The sequence below is a fragment of the Cryphonectria parasitica genome (assembly GCF_011745365.1).
Source record: "Cryphonectria parasitica EP155 unplaced genomic scaffold M406scaffold_2, whole genome shotgun sequence".
NCBI lineage: Eukaryota > Fungi > Ascomycota > Sordariomycetes > Diaporthales > Cryphonectriaceae > Cryphonectria > Cryphonectria parasitica.
In genome coordinates this window covers 1,933,602-1,955,894 of record NW_024468910.1, presented here as the reverse complement: position 1 = coordinate 1,955,894, position 22,293 = coordinate 1,933,602, and the positions used below count along the sequence as shown (strand labels likewise).

The window sequence follows — 22,293 nt, the reverse complement described above, 5'->3', positions numbered from 1 at the left end:
CAAGAGATCATTGGTGTCGAGATACTATGGTAGATTGCAATTAATTCCCCCCACAACAAAGAGTCATATATCAAGTAATACTTGTGTTATAAGATGATTACAGTATTATAGCACATACCTTACAAGAAAACTGATAGATCTAAGGATTTGTGGTGATGATCCTCTGGGCTGGCAGCGGATGCCCCTCTCGCGGCCATTCTAATCAGCCCACCCTGCAATCCATAATCCACCGATCCTCCACACACAACAACTTGCCAGCCCACAAGGTCCCAAGACGAGATCCCGTGGTCGACCCGCGTGCTCAACGGCGTGCTCGGGTGTGGTTTCGAGGTGCAGTGGTTTCTGGGATGCGCGATGACGCAAATGCTGCTGCGCTAGTATGGGGAAGGGCGGTCTGGTGTTGGTTGACAGCTTGCTGCATGATCTGCCCTGCCTGCCACCCCCCAGCATGCTCGAAGTCGGTCCAGTGCCCAGGTTCAGTGCTTTAGGTGCTGAAGCTTTAGGCGTTATCTGACCTACCACCTCGGCTCCAAAGACCCCCTTGTCGACTCTTTTCATTTCCTGCTGCATATCCAAACAGATCCGAGTCAAGACTCCCAAGACAGATCACAGTCTGGTACCCTACGATCGAGAAGTCAATTCCTGGCAGAAGAAAGGAGAGAGACCCGCGAGGAAAGTCACCTCACCCCACTGTCTGCCTGTCTGACCGGTCAGCGTAACCTATCAGCAGCACCAATCGCGCGCATTTTCCTGTGACAAGGTCTCCTCCCTTTCGTCAGCCCCCCCCCCCCCTCCGAGAGATATACACACACACACACATACACACACGATGAGCTCGATAGGACTTACCACAAAGACCACAAGGGCCCTGCGATTCCTCAACTGTAACCCTCATGGCCCGCCGCCGGTGAGACCAACCGCGGTCTCCTGCTCCCCACACACCTTTCGCAAGGCCCAGGCCCCTCCCCAAGGCTGCCGCTTGCTGCTATCTCTTGATCAGTGTGCTCGCCGCTTCTCTTCCACGCCGAGCCGGTCCGAATCCAAGAATCGCGTATACACATCGTGAGTCGTCCTCCCTCCCTCCCTCCCATTTTCATTTTCTTGTGATTTCCTTGTTGTACAAGAAGAAGAAGAAGAGGAAGAGAGACTAGTTGACAGACCCCCAACCCAACCAAAACCTGACCCAATTTCCCAGCATCCGCGACCATGACCAGTTCCTGACCTACCTGCAACTCTCCTCGTCCTCCCGCCGCCCGCTCCTCACCCTCTGGACGACCTCCTGGTGCCCCACCTGCCGCATCGTCTCCCCCTTGCTGAAAGAGCTCGTCGAGTCCGGCACCGGCGCCGCGGAGGGCGGCGTCACCTACGCCGAGGTCGAGTTCGATGCCCCCGACGTCATGGCCGCCGGGCTCGGCCTGACCTACATGATCACCAGCGTGCCCACCCTGCTGAGCTTCGACGCCGGCGAGGCGCAGGTCGAGACCAAGGTGGCGGACGGGAACAAGCTACGGGACAGGAAGTTTCTGGAGGAATGGATTCGCACCGAGGCGAGGCGCCATGGCGGCCGGGGCGGTGGGGGTGGTGGGGGCAGTTTGTTTGGAGGCTTGTTTGGGAGTTTTAAGGGATGAGGCGGATAATAAAGGAGCTGTGGTTTGCGGGAGGTGAGTTGATGGTCTCTCTCTCTCTCTCTCTCTCTCTCTCTCACACACACACACACACACACACACAGACCAGTGTACACTGTATACACTGTCTGGCGAGTCTATCGTCATGCATCATCATCATTAGGCGGGTGAATGGATGCTGCAACCCCAGGCGTAGAAGGCTCCCACAGGCACGCGAAATACTTCTGGGACGACCACGGTACCATTGCCAGGCAGCCTGTCGGGGAATGCACACACGCACACGGACACGCATACGCACAACAAACGACCCACGCACACCTATGTCTGGAACGAATACTGTCTGTCGGATCTTAAGGCTATGATTCTTTTTTGAAAAGTCAAAAGTCTAGGATGGCCAATTCTTCGTGATCTATGACACGACAACAAGCTCGGATGCACACGAGATGACCAGCAGGAGCAGGTTAGGTCTGTCGGCCACTGCACCTTAGACCTGGACCTAAACCTCTTAGGCCTGGTAGAAGACCTCCTCGATGGGCTTCCACCACGAGGGCTCGCCGGCCTCGCTGCTCTTGGCGTCTGGCACGAACGACTCCTGGAACTTGTCCGTCATCCTCCACCACTCGAGCACCTTGGGGTTCTCCCGCATCCTCTCCATGTCGCCTGCGTAATCGTAGCCGACGTATTTGAAGGTCGCAAACAAGATGTGCGTCAGGTCATCGTAGAATATGCTGTCTGCGCGCGGAGAAAGGGGGAGGGGTGTGGCTTTAGTATATAAATGGTATGAAGAAAGTTCGAGTGGGGGGGGGGGGGTTGAGGGGTGGGAGAAAGTATTCAATCTTGTTGAAATGCAATGGGGTCTCGCCCGACTAAGGATGTCCCGGGATTCAGGGAACCCTGTGTTCGGGCGACTAAGACGGGCAAAAGCCGAGGGGGGTGGGGTTCTCCTTCACTGTGTATCATTCCCGTTGTGTTTTTTCCCGCTGGCCCGTCATGAACATGTCATTCCCGAGCACTCCGGAAGGACGGGGATAGGGAAGAGGAAGAGGGGAGACTCTCACTTCCTCTCTAAAGAGCGAGAGAAAGAGGGAGAGAAAGAAAGAATAGCACGTGATGTAATACTATCAATCCCAAGTTTGGGACAGAGAAGAAAGACACATACAGTCCACAATGTTGCAGTTCTTGATCTGCTTCGATACCTCGGGCCACACGGCGGCGTGCACCTTCTTGTACTCATCGTAATGCTCCGGCTTCAGCTTGACGATCTGGGCATACCGCTTGCCCGGGTTCTTGACGCGCGCCTCGGCTGGGGACAGCGGTGCAGCATCGGGGATGTGTTGCGAGGCGGTGGGTGACACGAGAGGCTTCTGCCAGAGGGAACCGGCCGGGTTGGGGTCCTTGGACCAGAGCTGAGGTTGGCTCATTGTAATGGTGATGGGGGATAGTATAGATCGAATTGAGTTGAGGAGGGAGAGGGGGGGGGGGGGGAATGGATGGTGGGTGATGGATGAGATGGAAGGAAGAAAGGTGGTGGTCGACAAGTAGGGATCGTGTGTGTGTATGTACCTTCGTGTGGATCGACCGAGGGACCTTTCTTTTATGGTAAAGAGAGAAGAAGAAAAAAAAAGGGGGGGGGGTTGTGGAGGGGGGAAAGGGAATATCCACAGCAGGTTGAGAGAAAGAGATACACAAGGAGATGATGATGACGATGGCGTCAAGGTATGACTGTGACGGGGGAGGTGAGAGGGGCCACAGCTGATCAAACAAACATGTGAAGAAGCACAAAAAAACGGAAGAAGAGGAAGAACAACAAAAAGAGTACAAGTGTTTAATCCTGGGTTTGCTTAGAAAAGCGATAATCGGAGAATTGAGGGGAAGAAGGGAAGAGGGGGCCTGCAAGAGGAACCCTTGGAAACTGCGTAGCTCAACTCAGCTCCGAAGGCCAAACGGATGTTATGGCATGACTTGGTGTGCTGTTCTTTTGTGTGGTGTGCGTGTGGTGTGCGTGTGTGTATGTGTGTGTGTGTGTGTGTCGCGCAAGGGCGGGGGAATATGAAAATCGATTGGTATACAAGTTACTTACGCTGTCCAACAAACAAACTAAAGAGGACCACGCATTGCATTGCATTTGCCCGGGGCTTGTTTTCGTGCGTGTAGGTGGGTTACTCGTTGAGACTAGGCTTACACATGGATTGCTCGGTTACTTTCCTTTCCTTTTTTTCCCTCCTCCTTCTTCTTCTTCTTCTTCTTCTTCTTCTTTTTTTTTAACACCTTCTCTTGCTCTTCCCCTCTGAGCCTTCCGACCATTTCTTGTTCCTCTTCCTCCTCCTCTACAGAGTTTAGTCTCGCGTTATCCACAACAACAGCTGACCTCCCCACTCCGAGCTCCGGAGTAAGTTTTCTGATGCTGAGATAAGTGGTTGTATAGAGGGAAATAGAATGAAAAGAAGAAGAGAAGAAGGGGAAAAAAAAAATACAAGATAAGAAGGAAAATAGGCTAGAATATCGAGGTCTAGAACTAGTTCAGCCGCGTGCGTCAAGATCTGAGACCTTGCCCTCCTTGCGGCCCCGGGACTGCTCTGCTGCTAAACCAGGTTTGCCTTAATTACGTCCACACCGGGTGCATCCCGCCCCCCATACCTTCCAGCTGGTGACCGTCGGGTGATTCTGTAATCACAGCCGCAACCTCAGCCTGATGGATAGTGGTGGTGGTGCGGAGGATGGTGCTGATTATCGACTCTGAAAACTAGCTGGTGGCTGCTAATTTCTTTCTTCTCCTGCTCCTTCCCGTGTCCCCGCCTTCTCCTCAGAGGCAAAATGAGTGTATCATGTTTTCTTCGGAAAATACGGGTCCCGGAAGATATCTATATCGCATCGACCCGAACTTGTCACGGCGGGCCAGCAGGCTCGGGACATATTTACCCTCCATGGCGAGGGACATCGAACGGACATAGAGACACACACACAGAGAGAGAGAGAGAGGCGTGGATGAGTGAGGCATGGGAATGCCTAACGAGGGTTTCGTGTTTCGTTTATTACATGTCCTGCCTTTGTGGCGGACAACATACCATCATAAAGATATCGCCTTGTATCCCTGTCGTTGTTGTTGTTTATGTACTCCTTGCCAGCCACATCTGCGCCATGCGTGCCCGTCCTCTGGATGTCCAAGCCTTTTTCCCTTTCACAGCAACCCCAATTCAGTGCCAGAACCCAACACACGATATCCAACGCCAGCTATGCGATTCGAACTCGTTCCCTTTTCTTCCTTTGCTTGAAGGTCGGCTAAAAGTACATGACCTTGGTCTCCCTCCTCTCTCCCCCTGTAGATCCGCCTGTCTGTCAACCAGCGCAGCGTTGATTGGCGCAGGGGCTTTCCAAAAAAAAAAAAAAAAAAAGATGAAACAAGGGAGAGAGGGAGAGAGATACAGTCATCTGCACGATTCCGTTCTGTCTTGGCACGCCTACTGTCGACGAGACCTCAGAGACGTTTCATGTTGCCAACATCGCCTCGATGAGATAGATGACGCCAAACACGAGAAAGGCCACTGCTCCGCCGATGGTCACTGCGTAATGATTGTCAGTATGGAGGAGAAAGATGAAAAGGAAAGGAAAGAAAGAAGGAGGGAGGGAGAGAAGAGGGGGAAGTAGAAGATGAATGCTCTCATCACTCACCAACTCTAAGCGACACACGCCCAGCAATGGCCCGCCCTCCGAGTACGGCGACACCCGTGCAGCAGGCATGGCCCAATACGGCTCCCAGCGTCACCCACCAGTAGTCCTGGCCTGCAGCCATCGCAATCGTGGCGATCTGGCTGCGGTCGCCCCACTCGCCCAGGAACGTCATGACAAAGGTCTGCACCCACGCCGGGCTCAGGAGCAGCGAGAATAGGTTGCTCGCCCCGTCGAAGAGCGACCCGAACGGGCCGCGCCTGGGGCTCGGGCTGCGCTCCGGTGACGCGGACGGGCTGCGCGGCGGGGTCGGGAACCGGGACTGCGATCGCGACTTGCGCGTGTGCGTCCTGTTCAAGCCCATCTCGAGCGCATAGGGGCTAATGGACGACCGCCGCCGCCCAGCCTTGCGCGCCGCGTTCTCCTTCTCTTCCAGTTCCATCTCTACCTCGGCCATCTCGGCAGACACGCCCTCGTCGGGGCTCATCGCCAACCCCTCCTTGAGCATGCGTGCCCCAAAGACGAGGAAGAGCGCCGACGCCAGGAAGTTGGTGACTTTCTTGGGGATGAGCGTAGGCACGGCGTGGCCCAGCACCGCCGATAGGACGGTCATGGTGATCAGGGCACCAAAGGCAGCCGTGAAGACAACCACGCGATCGTGCTTCATGGCCATGAGGGCCGCGACAAGGAAGGTCTTGTCGCCTATCTCGGAAAAGAGGATCATGGCCATCGATAATATGAAGGAGTGGAAAGGCTGAATGATCCCGTCAGGGTCTTCAGACGCAAGCTTGCTCGTTTTGCTGGACGACTTGCCCGAGGATACGTCGAGGTGGTTCTTGTTCGCCGAGTTAGGGACTGGGATGGTCTGTTCGTATGTCTTCTCGGGGAGGTCGACGGGTTTCTAGAATGTTTGTCAGTTACATTTGCCTCGCTTCCCCCTTCTTCCTCGATCATCAGGAATAGGACGAGGGGAAACCCGCTGGATTGGACGCACCTCGAGCCCAGACGCATCATTGCTGGTCTTGGCGTCAGACTTGCTCTTGTCCTTCTTGGAGTCATCCATGCTCGTGATCTTCTCCTGCTCGCTATGCGGTAAAGGAGGAGCCTCCTTGGGCGGCTCGGGTTTGTTCTCCGTCTTCTCGCCTGTCGCACCCTCCTTGGCCTTGCGCACCTGGTCCTTCTCGCTGACGCCGCCTGACGTGCCCGTCGTCCCCTCCTTGGGCTCTGCCCTGTTTGGGTCGTTCATAACGCCATCATTGGTCTCGGGGATCCTGACGCCGTCGATGACGTTGGGATCCCTGGGCCGGCCCTCAAGCGGTGGCAGGTCCTTCTTAAGGTCGCCGGTCGAAGAGCGTAAGTTTTCGGACTCGACAAATGGGCCCTCGTGTGGGCGCCCGTCAACACCGTCCACGGGCGCGTCTTTAGTGCCAGCCTTGTTGGACGACGAGGTGACGGACCCAAGCTGCAACTCAGCAGGGCTGGCAGCATAAGAGGAATCGAGCGTGGCGGCGAGGGCGGACGTGGCGGCGAGTGAGGACAGGAACAGAAGGGGGAGCGCCGCTCTTCTGCTTCGTAGTCTCATCCTGACGGTGGCGCTCTCTCGTCGCGAGCAGGAGGCGGGGAGGGAGGAAAGAGGAAAGAGAGGTGTTGGGGGCACGAAGCAGGGGGTCTTAGACAATGCGTTGTTCCTAATCAATACAGAAGTGTGATGAGCCGATCCTCGCAAGAGTAGTAGCTTCGATACTTTCTAAAAGATGTCGATGGGATTAGAAAGGGTGCTGAGGTCTCCTGCAGAGGTAATCGAGCAGGGCGCTGGTTCTCTTTTTCTCTCTCGTCGAAAGGAGAGCGACCGAGCGAGGGGCCTGGCATGCAGATCGCGACCTGGGTCACAAAGAGCAATCGGGTGGCGATGTGACAGCCGGTTTGAAATGCACGGCTTCGAGCGGAGGCAAGAGCCGATGGCAGCACGCACGGGTAGCAGTAACGGGCTGGCTGTGCTATGATTGTACAACCTCGTGGGAAAGTATGTTGGTTTAGAATAGACGGACTTCCATCTGTCCTTGACGACCGGACACGGGGGGAGACACACACTCCTCTACCTGGCCTGACAGGGGGCTCATCCCAGTAGACCAGTCCAACCACGCAAGGTTAGTCAGCCGTTCAGGTACAAGCATTTAGAATGCTACGCATCCCGAAGATGAGTACAAGGTACTTGTGGTCAGGGGCAAAGTCCGCCATTGACAACGTATCGGGAACACAACAAGATGTCGTTGAGCTGTCAAGCACGAGGTACACATTAGAGCTGGATCACGACTGGACTATGACCTGCAAGATGAACTTCATCATCGAAACGCTAGATGCTTCTTGTCTCAAACAAATGTCTGTGGCTTGGAATTGACCAATCTCTCCAAAATAAAAATTCCATTCAGGATTTCAGTATCACAACGCATCGCATTGTCAGCCTAGATGAAAGACTCTATGCAGGTCAATCGATGTACGAGAACCTTTTGGGTTGATCTTCGCGTTCTCTGATTCGTCCGGCTGCTGGGCGCTGTATTCCTGACATCACCCAACAATATAGTTTTGCAATGAGCTTTGGAGCGGCACTCAGCAGAAAGGTCAGGAGCTTGCTGCCTCTTTTCCCATTGTTTTGAAATTCTCAAGGTGTTTGACGCGCGTGCACGGCGCTCAACGTGACTTTACTCGAAAAGCACAGCGTTAGCGTAGTGCTTACGTAACTATACACAGCCACCATAAAATCTCGTTGCGCGCGCATGAGCTTTTGGCTGCGACTGCCTGGCTCAACCCACACCGAAGGCAAAACCCTGGAAACGCCCCTTGACTACTTCATAGCTAAGGGATAGGGTCTAACCCTCTCACCGACGCGGAATCTTTACCAACTCCATCTCGTTTCCACGGTTCCCATCTCGCAAGCAAGCACACAAAACCTCAAGTCTCAATAGGAAGCATGCCTCCTAAAGGGCGAGGTGGTCGTGCTGCAGCTGCCGCCGCCGCCGCCGCAACTGGTGGCGGCAGGACGAGCTCTCGCCTCGCCTCGCGCCTGGGCACAGCGCAACAACAGGCTGAGCGCCAGCCCGCAGGGTCAGCTGCAGATACTGGCCGCGCGCCTCTGCCGGATTCCTCTGCGGCAGCAGCTGCTGCTGCTACTGCTGATCTTCCTCCTTCATCATCGTCAACACGTGGTCGCGGTCGAAGCCGCTCAAGAGGCAATGTTGAGGCCCATGCGCGTAGGGGGACGACGCGTAATAATCGCGGTGGCAGCAGCATCGCCAGCTACTCCATTCGCCATACCGCCCGTTCCAGTGATGTCTACGCTCTAGAGGCAAACGGCGGTGGTAAGCAATTCTCTATTCTACAGTTCAAAGGAGCCCAAATAAGAACCAATACAACACACGCCTCAGAAAGAAAAGGGGGGGGGGGGGGAAGAGCCGAGAAAAAAGAAGAAAAATCCACCCTTCCGCTTCACACACACACCTCATGTTTATATATACTAACTTCCAGCAGCATCTGAGCCTTTCACCCCTCAGCGTGCTGAAGCAGCTGAAATTGTCTATGGCGAGTCAATATGGCGTGATGCTGCAGACCTCACCCCCAGAACCCAGGATGCAACGGCAAATCTTATGAATAAGTTTGTCGACAGGCTGTTCTCAGTCTCCAAAGACCTCATTGGTCACCTGTCCATCGCTGCTGAGCAGCAAGATGAGTCGTGGGACTTGGAGCTCCGCACCCACAAGGAAGTTTTCAATTCTTTCTACAGGGTCTACAACATTGATGCAGACATCTTCATCAACATCGACTCTATTCTGGAGAGATCAAAGTGCTCTAATATACCCACCCTCTGGGAGAGGATGGTCAAGTCGGTATCAACAGCCAACCTGGCAAAACTGCTCAGCGACGTTCACGATCTCAACGGCGACCGATCCAATGTTCTCAACCGTCTGCCCTTGCTCCAGAGAATCGATGAAGACTTCCCAGTCACGTTCACGCCTGGGGGTTCCAAGGGCTTAGAGGAGAATCGGGCGTGGATCATCGATCACGGCACCATGGACCAGGCTTTTGCCATCCGGACCAAGTTGTTTATCGAGACCCTTCGCGGGCACCAGCAGGGCAATCCCTTCCGTCTGTTCGCCAAGGTTTTCCTAGATCTCGACGCCGACCCCATCGAAGATGATGTACTCGGAGATTACATCGACAGAGCGAGCTACAGGGCCTTTGGGGCATTCGACATCGACGACCCGGAGCTCCCAAAATACCGAGACAACATCAATACCTTTCGTGCCATGCTCGTAGAGATGGACCCCGCTGCTGTCATCGGCAAACTAGAGGGACACTACCCATTTGAGATATTCCTGGATGATCTGAACGAGTGGATCCGGACGTACCAGATCAAAACACCGGGCCCCCCTCGACCTCCTCCATTTAATCCCAACGCGGACACGCTTTCGACCCCAGGCACGGCGTCGCAACTCGGAGCGAGGCCTACTCTACCGCAAGGAAGGTGTGTCTACTCCCCCTATGTGACGATGCTCCTGCTCAATCGCCTGCTTTCTGGTTCTTGATGTGTGTGAAGACCAGGCCTCGAGAGAAACTAATCAATCCTACCCCGTCCTCCCAGTACCGGTCTATATGGCGTTGATCGTCTCCGTCAGCATGTCACGTCTAGCAACGCTGAACAGCCAGGAGAGGTACATGCACGGATGGATTCTGGAGCACATGTTATCAACGATTCCGACGACAGCGCCAGCATCGCTGGCACGAACGCCGAAGTCATTGCTCAGTCGCGTGAGCTCGCCGCCCAGGCTCGATACTTCATGCCCACCAGCCAAGAATCGGTGTACCCTGATGTAGCTGCTGAGGCCACTAAGCGCGGCAACGGCAAGAAGCGTAGCCGTAAGAGCGCAGACGATATTGAAGCCGATGCCAGCGCAAAGAGGGCTCGTGCGAATGATGCGGCCGCGATGCCCCCTCCTCCGCGCCCGGCGGCCCACGCCGTGCCCGTGAGCTCATCGGCCCCATCGCCTGCTGTTTTCGACCCCGTGGCTCTGTCGCGGCAGTCTCAGTTGATCTCCAAGGCCAACCGCAGGCCATCGCAGCCCAAGCAGAGAAAACCATGGACATCCCACGACATCTCACAACTTGTCCGGGCGATTGACGTGTACAAGGCCAAGTGGAGTACTATTGAGAAAGCCATCCGGGATAATCACCTTCACTTCAACGTACCCGAGCGAGACCAGCAAGGCCTCCGTGACAAGGCGCGTCTTGTCAAGGTTGATATTCTCAAGTAGGTGCTACATAACAGAGAAATTTTCCTATATTGAACGAGAGACGCTAATTCTTATTGTTATCGCCGCAGGACTGATGGACCCCTTCCAGCCGCTTTCGATCTCGTGGTTCTCGGCCGAAAGGAGAAGGAGATGGTGATTGCCGCGGGGAGGAATCCCGAGCGGCGAGAAGAGGATCTTGATGAAGATGGTCACCCCAACAACCTCTTCTACACGCCAAACCTTCCCCGCCCAGTGCAAGATGTCAATCCCGTTCCACCCCCTCAAGCCCATACCGACATCAATGGAAATGATGGGACTGACCATGGAACTGACATTGGACATGCGAGCGCAATGCACGAAGAGGCGCCAGTCATGTCAGGCGCCCTGCCCGTGAGCTCTGAGACCACCGATCTTCGTCCGCTGCAGGAGGCTTCGATGGTTGTTGAGGCGCCCATGGGTGAAGCTCATGTGGGAATTCCCGAGGCTCCTATGCCTACCGCTGATATGAGCAGCTCTGCCGCACCTCTCTCCGAGTCGCTTGGCGAGGAGCAGTCTGTTGTCGACAACGAGGCCCCACCCGTCGACCCTAGTATTACCGAGGCCGTCCCCAGCTCCGCAGCTGTGCATGGTTAGAAGTACATGCTCACTCGTGGCGGGTTTCTAGGTGGATGGTCATACGATGAGGAGTATTCATGAGAGTTAAGAGCTGGGAAAGTGAATGGCGAGGAAGAAGACAGACAAGATATTCAAAACCGAGTATAGAACAACCATGGAGGACAGGAAGTGCGAGCTTCCCCCTTGAGCCTATGGCTCAGTTCCTTCTGTCGGGATTGACAAAACAATTACACGGCCCGGCAAAGAAAAGGCGGGGGGGGGGGGGGAGGGGGAAGCGTGTTGTCCTGTTGCCAGGGCCTTGTTGGCGTATTGCAGAGAGCTACAGCCAAGGTAATGAGGAGATCAAGGCAGTTTCCCCTGTGGTCTGAAAATGTAACTTATTTGGCTATTCTTTTTGCAACGAGGAAGACATGTATAAGCAACGGATCTTGATTGCGACAGAAAAAAAAGGACCGGCATTATCTTGTACCTCATTGACCACGGGCAAAGACTCCTTGGTCGTTGTTGCTTCCTAGCGGCGAGAAATAGGCGGGGCGTTGGTTGCGCTGGTCATTGGGAATGTCTGTTTCTCTTGTATCAAGACTTGCGAAGCCTTGACCGTCTAAGTCTGCATGTATGCTAGCAATCCCTCTGCCTTGTAGTGGATCTAGCTTGGCCAGGCGCCTGTTCTTCCTTGCTCTATGCATCATGGCCGTGCATGGCCACTATGGTTGTGCGTGGCAGGCGTCACCTTCGCCGTAGTAAAGAGGGCCAGTATTTACGGGATTCACCATCTTGTCTTCTCCTCACGGGGTGGACGTTTCCGACCGATCATGTCGTATGAGTCGATACTATCTATGTCCATATTCCCAAAGGGATCTTTGCGACCTAACTAAGAAAGAAACCTCAAACCGCTGGCGAAGCGTATCTCTCAGGCTACGTCCGAAACTCCCACCAACAGGCTTAATCTATCCACTGAATGATACGTATCGCTGCCCGCTCAGCTCGGCGCCGGCAAATTTCTAGACCTGGACTCAAGTGACATGTCCCTCGACAGCGTTGTGATGTCTCTTTTATCCCCAGCACACGTGCCATCCAACCACTTCCAGAAGATGAAGAGAGACACCGGATGGGAAGGTTTGTTTCCTCTGTAGCCGAGCCAAGAGGATGGAGTTGTGCTAAGATGGTGAAGAGAAGGGTGGGCCCATTCCATTCTTAGGGCTGAAGCTGAAACAAATGCAGATGTGGTCTTCGATGGATCATTTTATTTCTCCGAATGGGCGGGTGTGAATTTTTTTTTCCCTCCCCTTCTTTTTCATAACAACTTCTGGCTTATCCTTTTCTTTTGGGGGGGGGGGGGGGGTTGGGGAAATGAGTACGGACCTACTCCTCGGCTACTCGTCTGCGGATTTTGTAAGGTAAAAGAAACAGGAAGCGAAGGACAAGGGAGACAACAGATCTTCATTGCAGCTCGCAGTTCTGGGGGTGATTGTGCTTACCCCAGCAGACATCGCCGTACTGTATATGATTTATTAGCCGCCTAGCCCTTGGTCTGAGACCACTCGTGTGTGTGTGAGAGTGTGTGTGTGCACCCGTCGTCCCATGTGGCACAGGCGTGCCGCAAGAAACAAGGCTTCATGGCTGGCTGCAGACTTGCACTGGCTGAGGACTTGCAGTGTGGCGGCGGTCAGTACAGTAGTTACGAGGAGGGGAGGAACAAGGAAATGCACTGGGCAAGAACAGTTGACAGGAACAGGGTTCTAGGATCCGGGAGAGCAAAGAATGTTCAGAAAAGAAAAAGGAGATCCACCGCGGGCGTAGAGGATGGAGATGGGATCGGCATTGTGCGGTTGTGCTGTGGCGGCAGGGGAAGACTTGGGCGCCTGTAATTTTAAAAGGGGGACACACCTCGAGATTGCAATGCCGGGAGGGCTGCTGTTGCACGGCTCTGGACACAACGTCTCTCTCATGCTGGTGGTGACAAGCCCCCCCCCCCCCCCTTTTCTTTTCGTTTCGAGAATCTAGCTCTCTAATCGAAACTCTGCTGCCACCAATAATAACACTGTGCTTGCAGTATAAATAACAACGGCGCGGAGATGAGGGAGACAAACCTCGACCATCCAATCTGAGGAACATAGTAAGGACTAGCATCCTCACTCAATACAGGGTAATTACATACTAGCAGCGCTGGTGGCATGAGCGTGCGGGAATTTGGACGTTGGGAAAGGCGCTGCGGAGTGTGTCGGTGGTTGCTGAAGCCAAGTTCCAAGACAGCTTGGTGGAGAAGCTGGCCATAGTGCTGCCGGTATCTACCGCGGTGGGTGGGTGGGGTTGGAACTGCAGCAGCTAGGGCATACTGTAGCAGCAGCTAATTACGGTGTATTAGAGGGTCATTGGGTTGCCTGCAAGAAAGCAGGAGCTCGGGCCAATTTAGGTCCCCCACAGCTGGGATTCGAATGCACTACAGTACATAGTATGCTAAGTACATAATGCCATGAGTACCTATGATTAGGCTACAGTAGCATGGCTAGTGGGGAGCCCTTGCTTGGCTTTAGCGCCCAGATTGAAGTGCAGACAGAGCCCCTGAAGACAAAAGTCGCCGCGGTACCTGCAGTGCCTGGGTCCGCTTAGGCCTGGACCCCTGGCCACACCCCAGATGGCCTGCATTTCGCTCTCATGATTTCAGGGCCTCCGGAGTCCATCCTCAGTCCCCCTCAGTCTCCTCCAGGCAATTTCCCCAAGCTTGGAGCATCTCTTGTCTTTTCTTGCGTTGTGTCCACAGGACTCTGATCTTCGACGTTGAGCCTTCTTTTCCCCTCTATCTCCTTTCCTTTCCTCCCTCATTTCCTCCCCTCCTCGTCGATTGTCGTCGAATTGACAGAAGAACAAGCCCTCGACAAACCAAAGTTCACGGTCTGGGAAACCTGAACACAGAGCCGCGCTCATTTTCCAACGTCACCTTCTGGGGTGGGATAACACCAACGTCACCTCACATACCGTCCACCACCCACAGAAGCAGAGGCGCTGATCCTGCTGCGTGACGACACCTTTTTGCGGTCCCGTTGACACACCAATCGAATCTCGTCGTTTTCGACACTCTCTACCTTCGTTTACCTGCCATTTTCATTTCTCTTGATAAAATCTCCCCCTTCCACGCTCATCACCACTGCACAACGACACGCCGCTGTACGACATAGCCAGCACTTCACCATCATTGGGTTCCCATACAGGCCTTCGACAATACCCCTGACTAAGCCCGATTGGACTAGTCCACACTGCATATAATTTATCCACGGCCCCGTCATCATTGGCGCGATATCGACAATAATTGTCGAGTCCAGATTCGAGTCCAAGTCAAGTCCAGAGTCGAGTCCCAGCCGAGGGTTTGAGTCCAGCTTCGAGTCCACCTCGAGTCCAAACCGAGTCCAGCTTCGAGTCCAGCTTCGAGTCCAGCTTCGAGTCCAGGTTCGAGTCCAGGTTCGAGTCCAGGTTCGAGTCCAGCTCGAGTCCACCTCGAGTCCAAACCGAGTCCAGGTTCGAGTCCAGGTTCGAGTCCAAGTCGAGTCCTCTTTCCGTGACCAAGCAGATTCCTCTGCGCGAAGATGTACGTCGCCGTTCTTTTTTCCTCGCTCGCATCTTGGATGTTGTAACCGTGTCTCGTGAGGCCTGTTCGGTGGCTTGTGGGATGGCTCTGCCGGCAACTCTGGTGCAAGAGGTAGATTACATCTCCGAGCATCCTCAAGCGCCTTGTCTCTATACGGATAGAGCCTTGTGGCAATTGGACGCTGTCCCCACTTCCACCACACCACCCACCCACCCATCTTCTGAGTCCTCCACCACACTGGTTTTGAAAGGTGGCGCAACAGCGCACACATCTTGCAGCCTTCTCGATCCGCGCACACACAGGCTATATTGCCGGTGCAGAGACTTCGTTTGCACGCTCTCCCTCGTCATTACTGCTGGCCGAGCATACATATTTGATCTGCAACGCGTCAGATTATAACATCGTTTCAATTGCTCCGTGACGCCAACATACTGACAATGCTTCCTGGTCATAGTGGTCTCACCATCCCGTGCGCCGGTTACACACACACAACCACGGAAGAAATTAGCGCCAACAGCTTCGCCAGCCTTCCAGCTCTCTGGTGAGGTCGTGTTCTTGTGCCCAACTGCGAACACAACCTTCCCTTACTCCAACCCCAGTGCACCTTACCGACCCCGTCTACCAGACGACTGCGCCTTTAAAGACGTTCCCCAAAACTCAACCTACCTGTCTTGGCCGACAGGGACACTCGTCGACCGTACTTGCCTTCTCTTGCTGGTGCTGGTGCGTCCTAGTGGCCTCCCCGCCCCAGCAGCCTTCCTTGACGAATTTGGTCTCGCCATAGAATGAGCAGTCCGCATCGCTCTTCCTTCGGAATGCTGTTGCGACGAAAGTCAGGCGATATGAAAGGAAAGAAGGCTCAGCAGGCCCGCGAGGCGGAACTGCAACGGCAGGCGACCCTGGCAGCCCGCGCTCGTCCACCTCCCAAGCTTCCCCAGCTCTATAATGGACTCCGGGAGCCCATCTTCGAAACCCGAGACTCGGTTGCTATCTTTGGCTCCGACCGCCCAGAGTCACAACCTCGCAGCATGCCTCGCTCGTCAATGGACCAGCAGCCTCGTGCCATATCCACCGACATCCCCGTGCCCCCTATCCCCACGGGGCACTGGGTTGATCCGTACGCGCGGACCGAGTCGATGACGAATCGGGGACGGTACAGCTACGCAAGCTCTGCAATCTCCACCGTCAACAACCCTCGACGAGTCCGCCGTAGAAAGGACCCGACTCCATTCAAGTAAGTCCTCCACCAAATAACCCGCCTTCCGAGAGATGACGACCTGGGCTGACCGACTCAACTGATTGTAGCGTCTTGATCATCGGCACGCGGGGCTCTGGCAAGACCTCTTTTCTCGAATTCCTCAAGACTGCGTTGGCTCTTCCCCCTCATAAGCGAGGCACTCGCATGGATCCCGAGGATGAACGCGTCCGAGCCACGCCGTCTGGCAACTTCATTCCTCATTACCTCGAGAGCGAGATTGACGGCGAGCGCGTCGGACTGACGCTGTGGGACTCAGAGGGATTGGAGAAGAATGTCGTGGACCTGCAGCTTCGAGAGATGTCAACATTCGTCGAAAGCAAGTTTGAGGAGACTTTTGCAGAGGAGATGAAGGTCATACGGTCACCCGGCGTTCAGGATACTCACATTCACTGTGCCTTTATACTTCTGGACCCGGCTAGGCTAGACAAGAACATCTCCTCTGCGAGGGCTCTGGCGACCAATGGGAATGCCAAATACCACGCCCATAGCCGCATCGTCGGCAGCCTGGACGACGACCTCGACCTGCAGGTTTTCCGCACGCTCCAGGGCAAGACCACAGTCATCCCTGTCGTTGCCAAGGCAGACACCATCACCTCCAAGCACATGAACGTCCTCAAGAAATCGGTCTGGGATAGCCTGAAGCAGGCAAACATGGACCCGCTGGAGGTCCTAGGCCTCGAGGACGGCGAGGACGAGGAGTCACGGCCATCGTCTACCCAAATTGCAGAAGAACCAGAGGCACAGGATTCCGACTATGCCAGTGGCGAAGAGGGAGGAAATGATGACGAGCTACCCATCCAGGCCGGCGAGGCGTCCCCTCAGTCCAAGAGCTCGAAGCGACAGTCCATCGCCTCGGCCCGGCGTAACAGAGGCGATGAGGGCCAGCAAGAGGAGATCCCCTACATCCCACTGTCCATCATTAGCCCTGATATTTACGAGCCTGAGGTGATTGGTCGAAAGTTCCCTTGGGGCTTCGCGGATCCCAACAACGAGGAACACTGCGACTTCCTGCGGCTGAAGGAGGCGGTGTTCAGCGACTGGCGCGCAGAGCTGCGCGAGGCCAGCAGGGACCAATGGTACGAGGGCTGGCGAACGAGCCGTCTTAAGCAGCGCGATGGCCCAGTCCGACGACGATAGGAGAAGAGGTTCGGACCCGTACGTAATGCTAGCGTGGCGGCGGTCTCTGTCCCCAACAGCGCTCTCTACGACCGGCCGCTACCGCCTCCGCCTCCCTTGCTTGAGCAGTGGCTGCAATCCCTGACCGAATTGGAGCGCGATACACCACCATATGTTAATCTCACGCCTTGACCCCCACGTCGTGGGCATCCGTCTTTTGTTCAATCCGTCATGTATCCCGTCCACAAAGGACGTGATAACCCTTTTGGGCAGCAGGCTTCTATTGCCCATTCCAGCCGCGGCGGCAGATCACACAAAGGCAGTACTTTTCAAGACCACCATCACGGCAGCAGCCTTTCGAGGCGGATTACGAATTTCCTTATGTCACAAACCCCTTCTCCAGTAAACCTGTCCTCTTCTCATTGCTTGAGATTTCTTTTCAAAAGAGGCGGGGATCTAATGTTTGGCTTCGATGCTCGGTGAGCGCCTTTTCATTATCAGTTGCGAGCGTCAGGCGTGTGTTCACCTTTATTCATCGACCTTTCGATTCTCAAAACCCCCTTAGCAATTTTTTCTTTTTGTCGGAAACTGTGTACCCTCTATCTTCTTCTAGATTCCCCTGGACTTTTCTTCTTCTTTTCCCTCAGATCGGTGAGGCAGCATCATAAATGTTGTATGTCATGGTGTACGTGTGGCGGAGGACGGAGAGTGAAGGCGATGAGACGGATGGATGGAGAAGATATGTCTTTTTGCTTGATGCCTACCCTTCGGAGCTGCTGCTGGCCAAGTAGACTGGGCTGTTGTCGTTGTCATTGGGGATTTATTCCTGTACAGAGACTGAATGAAGAAAATGAGAGCGAGATATCTTTTTGTGAGAGGCAGGCATCCATCCATCATCTTTGCTCCCAGAGTTTTCGTTCCACTAGTGATGCTTTTTCGTGATTCTGATATCAGCATGAGAGTCTGCTACTCTTGCCAGGCAAAATCGACCTGCTGCACCAAATAGTCGGGTTGAGAAAGCTGGTCCATTCATTCCAAGTGGGCAAAAAACACTCAATTTTGGCTCGTCCATCATTGCATGCTAGACCCCATCCATTCCTCATCCTACCAATCAATTCCTCTTATATGTATATAAGACCAAAAAACACAACAAACAAAAATAGGATCAGGGTTCTTTTAAAGATTCGGGCCCTACCTGGCTTCCTGCAGTCTACAACCAAGCAAGCAAGTCAAGAGACGCCCCCCTCCCCCGTCAAGGAACCTTGCGCCACGGGGATGCCACGCCGGACCTAAGACACGCACGGTAGAGAGAAGGAGTCATCTACCTTCTCTCCTCGCCAAGGTTCTCTCTCCCTCTCCGCAATCCACCGACAAAGCCCGAAGCAAAGCTCATTCTCCTTCCCAACTCCTACCAGCGTCATGCTATTTAGGCAACAGAAGCCACCACAAGGGCCGCAACGCCTTCTTCTTCGGCGCGCACGGTGATCTTTGTGGTGACGCCCGACTTGGTCGAGAAAGCCATGCGAACATTGGCCACAACCTTGCCGCCGCTGACGGATTTGCCGAGCAATTTGAGCGTATGTGTCGTCTGGTTGACGGGCACGTCGGTGCCCTCCAGGGGCTGCAGGGAAAGGACCTTGGTGAGCTGCTCGGTGGCCTCTGTGGGGGAACTTGTCAGCTTCTGTAGTGGGTTTCCCGGGGTAGGGTGGGCCCGGAAGACCTTACCTGCTATGCTCTTCATGCTGCCGAGCTGGAGCGTTTCTTCTGCCTCTTCGCCTGAGGCGCCGACCTGCTCCCACAGGTGCGCGAAGTTGCTGGCGTAGGTTGGGATCACATAGTCGCTACCGACCAGGTCAAATTCGGCCACCTCGTACTCGTCATCGTAGCCGGTATCTTCTGGCTCATTCGTCGTGGGGTCGATCTCTTTGCTAGTGAACTTGAGTGTGTTGGAGAAGGAAGTGACGGGAAGTGCACCCTCGCCAGCGGTTTTCTTGAACGCCACATAGACCTTGCCGGGTTCATTCTGGTTGAGCTTTTCCGCCTCAATGATGAAAACCTCTTCGAGCTCTTCATCCTCGGCCGGTGATGCAAGAACTGACACGTTCTCCAGCAGTACGGAGTCCAGGGTGTTTGTAATGTCGTATTGTAGAACAATGTGCTCCTTGAATATGTGCTTGACCACCTTGACGACATATTCGGTCTCAGCCTCTGTCAGCTCAACAACAGCCGACGACTTGAGCAGGTTGCCGAACTCCTTCATCTCGGGGATGGCCATTAGCTCTTGAGCGTACTGCTGGGCCGCCGCAGTAGCAGATGCCGCAGCTTCTGCTCCACTCGGTGCGGCCTTTGTCGGCGCGACCTTTGGCGGCTTGAGCGATGGCGTTGACGCTGTGAGCTTCTTGGTCCTGTCTTCGGCGTCTGCCTGTTCCCTGGTGACAACAGGTATCTTGGAGATATCGAAGGCTGACTCGAACGTTGACTTGTCATCTGATGTGACGTACATGACAAGTTGGTGCTCGAAGTACGGAAGAGAGAACATGCTGTCTGCATTGATTGTTAGCGTCAACAAGAAGTTGGAGGGAGGGTGGGGAGGGGGGGTTTGCAAGACGCACCATTCTTGACGAATTTCTCGGCCATCTCGTCCTCCTCACTCATCAGCCTGAGGTTTAGAGCAGCGCGATCTCTGACCTCATCATCGACATCATCGAGACAGCGGGTGAGCAGGACCTGCACGCTCCTCTTGACCTCGGGGTCCTTTTGGCCTACACCGAACTTTGCCAGAGATGTCACTGCAGCCGCACGGACGATGGCGTTCTCCAGCACAACGCGGTTGTATATGTAGCGGATGTACTTTGTCGGCTGTGATGTCTTTGGCCCCTCCAGACCCAGCAAGTTCAATATACGAACTGCCAGCTTTGTGAACTCGCAATCCTCGATGAACTCGCACAGGTGTGCAAGAGCTTCCTCCTTGGAATCGGGAACGAACTTGATCAGGTCGAACATGCTCTCGACAACAGCGCGCTTGAAATCGTAGCCACCCTCGTCACGGAGGATACCGCTGAGGAACTGTAACATGCCGGCTTGCTTGCTGGGGAACTTGAGGCACAGTGTCCGGATAGCTTCGACGATGGTGATCTTGAACTCGTCCGTGATCTCCGACATGAAGCCCGAAATCTGTTTCATCAGCCGGTCGACGCTAGCTTCGTTACCGGTCTTCAGGAGAGTCGTGATGGCAAATGTTGCGATAGAGCGGTTGCTGTTGGAAATCAGAAGCTCAATGTCAGGGTTGCAGACGTTGACGGCTTGCGGCTTGAAGGAAGCGAAGTTGTGGAGGATGCGGAGCGCGGCGAACTTGGTGACGGCACGAGGGGATGTCAGGAACAACTGAAGGACGTGAACGGCCTGAGAGACTTCAGCATCGGTCACGTCCCGCATATCGCAGATGGCCTTGGCCGCCTCGAAGTTGACCATCTCGCTCTTGTGCCTCAACCATCCGTCCAGCAGCTGCATCATGGGCTTCCTCAGGCCAGGGTCGTCCTCAGCCAGCTGCGCTGCAAGGCGCACAAGCATTATAATGGCAGCCGGGCTCTTGACGGCCCCAGCAGCCCCGAACTGCTGTACCATCTTGACTAGGGCCATCCTGTCGTGGGAGCGTATCTGGTACAGGAGTCCGATGGCGTGGTACTGTGTCATGGTCGAGTTGTTGACGGGCAGCTGGCTAGAGGAAGACGTGAAGCCTAGAGAGAACCCGCCCGAGGATTTGGCACTGCCCGCAGCTTCTTGTGTCTCGCTCTGCCACCGCCGGACGACATCTTTCGCGATGGGAAGGAGGTGATAGGAGGAAACGAGGGCGGCCGAGGACACGGAAGGGTTCTTATCGACAATGGCAGTCTTCATGACACGCTCGATAGACTGGACAGTGGTCGCCTAGAGGAGAGGGAAAACAAGAGAGGATACGTCAGCGAGGAAAAGTCAAAGAGGACGTTGCACACAGCGTTGGTCTATACATACATCGATAATACGGCACAGGGCCCGAATAGCGTTGGGTCTATAGATGACATCGGTGCTGCCGCCAGTATCTTTCATAATTGTGCTAGTGACCATGATGATATCCTCAGCGGAGTGTGCCAGCTCCTTGATGACGAGGTGGACCATCTGTCGCAAGCTGGCATCTTTGTTCTGGAAGAGTTTCGAGATACCGAAGAAGAGGGTGGTGGCTTCGTTGGAGGGGAACTTCTCGCCAGTGTAGAGGAGGAGAGCGATCTTGGTCAGGAGAATTCGACATTTTCTGGCCTGTATGGGCGAGCTGTTGAACAGACGCGCTGCAGTTGATCCGGTATCAGCATCATCAGCATCGTGGGCTGGCTCTGCCAGGGGAAGAAGCAGAAGGGGATGGGCGCGGGCGCAGCTGGATCGCAGACAAGAGAACACAACTGACCTTCCTGGAAGACCTGGGTCCTGTCAACCCTGATCAAGCCGGTGTCGGCATCTTCATCCTTTTTGCCGTAGTTCATGTTGGGCAATTGACAACAGGTTACGGCGGGAAAGGTGAAAATGGAGCGCTTTGACGGTGGTCGTGGTGTCGCAGCATGTACTTCATAAGACGTTCCAATTGCCTGGGGGGCCACGGAGAGAGAAGGCACAACGCTGGCCAGTTGTCAAGCTCCGGCAGCACAGGCCACCTTTCTGATCGGGACCCACTCATGCACACGTCATTGGCTGGCTCTCAATGCTCAGCACTCTAAGCAAGTAAAGAGGGTTAGGGTCTGTTGTTGTACACAACCTCACTCCAATGCTTACAATGCTTTCTCTCCTCCAGTCCAGTCACCCATAAATCTTTCGCTATGAACGCCTTTATCACTCGAACAAGTTCGCCTCTACCTTTAACGAGAACCAATCTTGCACATCTCAGCAATGGCGATCTGCCTGGCTCAGCAGGATCGAGCTACCTCTCTCATACACGGTCGTTCCGTACCGATCACCTCTCAACACAGCGTCGCATCCAGACAACCAAGCTCCTCATCAAGCATTCGATACAACAACTCAATCGATTTAAGCCCGAAGGAGCGCAGCTGATACAGCGCGATGAAGTACGTCCGCCGAATTGTTTATCCGAGCCGTGTTGTTATTATGGGCTGTCGATGT

General features: G+C 54.5%; 7 protein-coding genes across 7 annotated transcripts; 3 read left to right on the top strand and 4 right to left on the bottom strand.

Annotated features, from left to right (window-relative positions):
- Positions 1 to 829: 829 nt before the first annotated feature.
- On the top strand, positions 830 to 1,628 carry M406DRAFT_336926 (uncharacterized protein; the record flags this gene model as incomplete). Its single annotated transcript, XM_040921199.1, has 3 exons — positions 830 to 907; positions 1,001 to 1,062; positions 1,196 to 1,628. The coding sequence occupies 3 exons, from the start codon at positions 830 to 832 to the stop codon at positions 1,626 to 1,628; spliced, it is 573 nt and encodes a 190-aa protein (XP_040779438.1).
- A 341-nt stretch (positions 1,629 to 1,969) lies between these two features.
- On the bottom strand, positions 1,970 to 3,380 carry M406DRAFT_81767 (uncharacterized protein). Its single transcript, XM_040926019.1, has 3 exons — positions 3,272 to 3,380; positions 2,785 to 3,053; positions 1,970 to 2,357 (listed from the first exon to the last, which is right to left on the bottom strand). The coding sequence occupies exons 2-3, from the start codon at positions 3,044 to 3,046 to the stop codon at positions 2,131 to 2,133; spliced, it is 489 nt and encodes a 162-aa protein (XP_040779437.1). The 5' UTR covers positions 3,047 to 3,053; positions 3,272 to 3,380; the 3' UTR covers positions 1,970 to 2,130.
- A 1,740-nt stretch (positions 3,381 to 5,120) lies between these two features.
- Gdt1 lies at positions 5,121 to 6,720 on the bottom strand (the record flags this gene model as incomplete). The annotated part of the gene is made up of 3 exons (XM_040915390.1): positions 5,121 to 5,185; positions 5,295 to 6,192; positions 6,286 to 6,720. Coding segments are annotated over 3 exons (1,398 nt in total), but the record flags the coding sequence as incomplete, so codon positions are not given.
- A 1,539-nt stretch (positions 6,721 to 8,259) lies between these two features.
- Positions 8,260 to 11,209, top strand: M406DRAFT_71478 (uncharacterized protein; the record flags this gene model as incomplete). Its single annotated transcript, XM_040925460.1, has 4 exons — positions 8,260 to 8,647; positions 8,817 to 9,810; positions 9,928 to 10,593; positions 10,666 to 11,209. The coding sequence occupies 4 exons, from the start codon at positions 8,260 to 8,262 to the stop codon at positions 11,207 to 11,209; spliced, it is 2,592 nt and encodes an 863-aa protein (XP_040779435.1).
- Positions 11,210 to 14,524: 3,315 nt separating this feature from the next.
- Positions 14,525 to 15,226, bottom strand: M406DRAFT_71477 (uncharacterized protein; the record flags this gene model as incomplete). The annotated part of the gene is made up of 3 exons (XM_040925459.1): positions 14,525 to 14,873; positions 14,988 to 15,152; positions 15,207 to 15,226. 3 exons carry the CDS (start codon positions 15,224 to 15,226, stop codon positions 14,525 to 14,527), a joined length of 534 nt encoding a protein of 177 aa, XP_040779434.1.
- Positions 15,227 to 15,817: 591 nt separating this feature from the next.
- On the top strand, positions 15,818 to 17,169 carry M406DRAFT_44423 (uncharacterized protein; the record flags this gene model as incomplete). The annotated part of the gene is made up of 2 exons (XM_040924246.1): positions 15,818 to 16,008; positions 16,080 to 17,169. 2 exons carry the CDS (start codon positions 15,818 to 15,820, stop codon positions 17,167 to 17,169), a joined length of 1,281 nt encoding a protein of 426 aa, XP_040779433.1.
- A 903-nt stretch (positions 17,170 to 18,072) lies between these two features.
- M406DRAFT_286405 (uncharacterized protein) lies at positions 18,073 to 21,754 on the bottom strand. The gene is made up of 5 exons (XM_040918676.1): positions 21,587 to 21,754; positions 21,160 to 21,470; positions 19,761 to 21,075; positions 18,874 to 19,692; positions 18,073 to 18,807 (listed from the first exon to the last, which is right to left on the bottom strand). The coding sequence occupies exons 1-5, from the start codon at positions 21,660 to 21,662 to the stop codon at positions 18,575 to 18,577; spliced, it is 2,754 nt and encodes a 917-aa protein (XP_040779432.1). The 5' UTR covers positions 21,663 to 21,754; the 3' UTR covers positions 18,073 to 18,574.
- Positions 21,755 to 22,293: the final 539 nt, after the last annotated feature.